Consider the following 5,346-nt stretch of genomic DNA (forward strand, 5'->3'; position numbering starts at 1 on the left):
GGAACCTGCTAGGCGGCGCGGCCGGAACCGGCGGCGGCGGCGGCGGCGGCGTGCCGCTACCGTCCCGGGCCGACGGCGACGGTGAACGTGCCGCCTGCCCGGTGACTTGTTGCGTGCGGGGCGCGTCGGTGACGCTTCACGGCTGGCATTGATCGGACCAGCAGCAGTGAGTGCGCCGGCGGTGGCCGCACGGCGAGCCGACCTGCGTGGGTCTCGCACCGTCCCCGGCTGGCCTCTGGCGCCTGGCGCTCCCTGCGGGGCGGCACAGGTGCCGGCTGACCGCCGCTGAGTCCGCGCGCCGTGCAGCCACTGCACCGCGGAGTGTTTATGTGTGGCTGCGACACATCGCTACGTCGGGTCATGGGGTAAACCAGCAGTCTGTAGCTTTCCGGCTATGACCCGAGTGCGGGATCGGTGATGACATCAGGTTGTGGCACGTGTCTGCGCTCCCGGGTGCCCTCCGATTTTGGCCCGAGTGGAGATCGGTGATGACTTCCGGTCATGACACACACCTACACTCCTGGAGTGGTCTCCGGCTATAACCCGAGTGGGAAATCGGTGATGACTTCAGGTCATGACTCACACCTGCACTCCTGGAGTGGTCTCCGATTTTGGCTCGAGTGGGGGATCGGTGATGTCCTCAGGTCATGACACACACCTACGCCCCTGGGATCTCCGTACCGCGAGGTACCTCACGGGACCCGAGAGCAGCGGTGAGGTCGTGGTGTTCAGCTGCACGCTCTGGCTTTCCAACGTGACTCGATTGGAGTGATCGGAAGTCCGTCCAGTGCTTAAGTGGCCGCTCTTTCTTCTCTCCCGACATGCTGAATCCGCCCGTTCGTCTCTCCCGACCTCATGAATCCATTCGCTCTTCTCTCCTGACCTGCTAGATCCGTCCGGTCTCTTGCCAGACATGCAAATAATTCGGAGCCCCTCTCGTCTGCGGAGTTCAGCTGGCCGATGGCGCTAGTCACGCTTTGGGCCGTTGTCACACATTGGGCCGGACACACCGTCGGTAACCGCAAGCGAAGATTGGATGCTCTCAAGTACAAGGAGTCGTTGTCCGTCTTTAAGCTGCTGAGTGAAGTATTTAAGCAGCTCTGCCGTCAGCTCGTGAACATCATCTTGGCCCCTGCTGTGCGCTTCGGCAGGCAGGTTCACAGGCATGCAAGGGAATTTTCGAGCTCAGCAATTACAAAGAGCAAAGCAGTGCCACGAAAAACCCCATGCGGGATTCGGTATGTTGCGCGTTACCCGTTCTCTCTCTTCGGACATTTTCCTAAAACTACGAGTTTCTGCCGCCTTATGATTTACGGCTAATATGAAACGCTCTTCATAACGAAGTCAAGTTTGTGCCAGCATGCGCTTCGCTGTCTCCACTTACCAGGATGAACAAATGGACGCCAGCACTGTAGAAGCGTTGGTGTTATTTGAGAATCAACCTTCAGCGCCACTAAGCTGCGTCTCGCTTACATTGTTGTAGGAAAATTGGGTGAGGCGGCGTTATGGTCCCTGGTATGGGCGATGCGTTTTTACGCGCTCTTCAGCTTATGCATGCCGATTGATAAACTCGCACCTTTTTAATGGCCAGCCATGCTCATGCTCTCCTCCCATCACGACGGCTCCTTCGCCCATGTGTCCACCGACCGTGCTACCGACGGCAGGTCAGTGGCCTCGTTTCCTGAGGCAGGTCTGGCCACGCAGGCGCCAGCTGTTTCTGATTACTGGCAGCACCGCCACGCTCTCCCCGGCAAGTGTTCGCGTCGGCTGGCGGCTGTTCGACACCAGCCACCGGCTATCGCCTTTAAAAACGGCGTGTGCGTCCCGACAAATGGGATCCACGACGAAACATGGTGGGCTTTGATTCGGCGCGACGACGTGGTGGGCTCATGCGGCGTCGTAACGGGCTTGTGTGACTGCGTGGCGGGTGTGTGTGGCGACGTGGCGGGCCTGTGCGTGGCGGCGTGACAGGCTTGTTTGGCGGCGTAATGGGGTTGTGTGTGACGGTGTCACGGGCTTGTGCGTGCCGGCGTGATGAGCTTGTGTGTGACGGTGTGATGAGCTTGTGTGTGACGGCGTGATGAGCTTGTGTGTGACGGCGCGATGGGCTCCTAAGGGACAACGAAACTGTTGCTCGCCTGACATGCAAGAACCATGTAGACATTACACTGGCCGGCAGAACCAGTAGGACTGTTTGTGCGACGCGCAAATTTGTGCGATAAGCGATTTGGTAACAGCCGTGAGCGTTATCAATTACCATCAGACAGACAATATCCGAAATAATGCCATGGGGCGGGGTCGTTGCCAGAGGGGGTGGGGGGGGGGGGGCGGATGCAGACGAAGCACAGCGAAAACAGGCCATACGAGAAACGAAGGAGCCGTCTACGGCGCCAGCATGAAATGTACAGCCCAAGGGCGCTCTGTCCGCCTCTGCAATAAGACCCAAACACGTTCTGGGAACCGATATGAAAGGGTGTCATCAATGCGTTCGAGGGCTCGCAATTCTTGAAAGTGCCGTCGGCAGACGCTCGCCGACGGAGCGCCTTGCGCAGATGTTCCATGTCACATCGCCTGAAAGTTGTTTTGAACTGCACTGGCGCTTTGGATTGGACAGCGTCCATCATGTCAGTCGGCGAAATCGATGAATTCGTTGCCCCGCGGTTTTCGAAGCTGTGACCAAAAGTTGCAACGCGCAAGTGTTTTGGAGGCCATTAGCCGCATTGAAGTGTAGTACGCACCTGTTTAGTTTTCACGGCCCAAGCCCTCCGCTGAGAGCGTGGCGCACTGACGTCTGGGCCGCTTTCGAAAAGGTGGCACTGTGTGAGCTTCCCAGCTCATTAGTGGCACATCTTTGGACCGGCAGTGTTGAGATTTCATCAACAGTGATATGCAGAACGTCTGTCTGCACAGCACAATTGGTTTCATGTTTTTGTCTGCTTTGATTCGGGATCTGACATCAAATGAAACCATAAAAACACTCGAGAGGGCGGATCGGGTTTTCTTACGAGAGCACGTGACCGGCCACGCGCAACAACGTCCGAGAGCACGTGACCGGCCACACGCAACAACGTCCAAGAGCACGTGACTGCGTACATACGACAACGCCCGAGAGCACGTGACCGCCTACACACAACGTCCGAGACCACGTGACCAGCCACACGCAACAACGTCCGAGAGCACGTGACCGGCTACGTACAACACCGTCGGAGAACACGTGACCGGTACGCACAACAACGTCCCGCGAGCACGTGACCGTTACACAAAACAACGTCCGAGAGCACGTGACCGGCTACACACAACGTCCAATGTTTGGTGGAGGCGATTGTCCGTCCTCTGCTCCGTAAGACGAGGCTGACTCTATGTCGTTCGACTGTGGGTAGTTACGGTCGGGGCCAGGTTTCTGCATGTCTTGGGCAGTTCTTCACCATTAGCAGCTTTTGCGTTTTTTTTTTGTTTTTTTGTTTTGGTCAGGTGGGAAATGCTACATATTATCCACAGTGTAGTGCTCCAGGAAAATCACGCACCATCAAGCAATTGATATACGAATGCTTTGAAACATTGCAGCATGACTGAGATAAATACGCTTCTTATTTTTGAGAAGTACATAATGCCGCGTTTAGTTAAGTCGTGTAAAGACATCAGCCTGTGCCAAGCATGACGCCTGGGCAGGGCAGGGCGTAACACATCGAGGTGAAAACATTTGTGTTGTTGGATAAAATTAACTGGGCCTGCTCAAAAGCGCCTTGCAAATTACCACCGGAGCAAGTTTACAGCAGCTGCGACCTTTCCGCCTCACGACAATCACGGCGCAGCTGCGCCGCCTACCGAGCTGCCGGAGCGGGCGTGCGGCGTGACAATGGCGCACCCATGGCGTGCCATTATGAACGGTCGGGGTCGGGCCACCTGTGGTGCACGGCACGGCCCTGGTCGGTGAGCCGGTCACGCGGCGCCGGCGGGCCGGTCACGCGGCGCGGCGGCCGGAACCGACACTGACCTGCCACCGGCCCGACACGGGAGTCTGACCTCGCGTAGACCTCGTCAGACAGAGAGTGGTGCGCGCTGGGGCCAAACTGGCCCGGTCAGACCGGCGCATCGTTGACCCTGAGCTTGGTAGCAGCTGAAGACAGCATTACAGACACCGAATCTGTGGTGGGCCAGTGACACGACATGGTTGGAATAGCACGAATAATGTGATATCTGGACGCGTTAGTGTACCTGCACTGTTGTGGAGCGCTGTACGCTGGGTCACACTGGGTTGCCAGTGTTGCATATTTGGACTGACTGCATGCATCGGCGTCGCGTGCTGCATCAATGGGCGACACGATTGGTCCTTGATACCGGACTCATGCATACAGAGTGAAATGGGGACCCGGCGTACGTCTCTTTTTGCTAGCATCTACCTGCCAGCCTGTGCTATTTTCTCGCCGTCTTCTGCCCGTTGCCCGCTGTGCCCATCAGTTATGTATTCATTATCCATATGATTCATTATCAGGTATTTCAGCTCGTTTGATCTTCCACCATCGTGCCTCGCCGTCCATTTGCTCCTCTTCCCGTGCATATGTCTCTGTTTCCGTGCGTTCTGTCCTCCATCTCCGCCGCTCTTTGCCTGGGTCCATATCTCCATCGACCCCTCGGCCCCACCGTCCCTTGCATTGCCCGCCTCGGTCTCCCCCAGCCCCAGTATCCCGTCGCCCCACCCACCTTCCGCTTCATTTCCCCAGCTCTCTCACTCTCACTCATCCAGCTCTTGTGAGCGGCCCATATCCCTGGCTGTCCCTGTGAAAAAAAAGCCCCCCCCAGCCAACGCTGCTCCGAGCGTAAGCGGACTCCCAATAGTGCGAAGTACGGGTGACCGCGCGCCGGGCCGGGCCTTTGGTGTGCCGCCGACGCCGACCGACGCAGGCGAGAAGCACTACGCGGGCGGCCGGCTGGGAGGCGGCGCCGCCCCCTCCCCGCCGCCATCGCTGCGCGCGCGCGGCTATGACCTCAGGTCGATATTAGGCATCGCAGCGTAGACTGCCGGAGTCCACGTAAAGCGGTTGGGAGGCGCCGGAAGTGAGCGTTGATCCCTGGCATCTCGGCGTCTGGCAGCCTCCGGGGTGGGTGCGGAGGGGGTGGGGGTGGGGTGGGGGTAGAGGGCTGGGAGCCGCGGTCGGAAACCGTTGACAGGTGCAAGGTGCATTCATGTAATGCCAGAAGCGTCTGGAAGTGCTACTCAGCTGTTGACCTTGGATGCTCCCAGCTGGCTGTTGGTGCCACCGGGCTCGCCTCACGGCCGCCCGAGACCGCGAAAGCAGCTACAGAAAGACCCGGTGAGCCGCCCGGGGCCACTAGCTGGTTGGCGCT

General features: G+C 58.4%; 1 protein-coding gene across 1 annotated transcript in view; it reads right to left on the reverse strand.

Annotated features, from left to right (window-relative positions):
* Positions 1-4,713, reverse strand: part of LOC119099038 (indian hedgehog protein) — a 25,529-nt gene extending 20,816 nt beyond the window's left edge. Inside the window, exon 1 of the mRNA XM_037222089.1 lies at positions 4,702-4,713. Coding sequence (XP_037077984.1) covers positions 4,702-4,713 — 12 coding nt within the window. The remainder of the gene's footprint in view (positions 1-4,701) is intronic.
* Between the last annotated feature and the right edge of the window lie 633 nt (positions 4,714-5,346).

The sequence above is a fragment of the Pollicipes pollicipes genome, unplaced genomic scaffold (assembly GCF_011947565.3).
Source record: "Pollicipes pollicipes isolate AB1234 unplaced genomic scaffold, Ppol_2.1 Scaffold_4740;HRSCAF=5597_pilon_pilon_pilon, whole genome shotgun sequence".
NCBI lineage: Eukaryota > Metazoa > Arthropoda > Thecostraca > Pollicipedomorpha > Pollicipedidae > Pollicipes > Pollicipes pollicipes.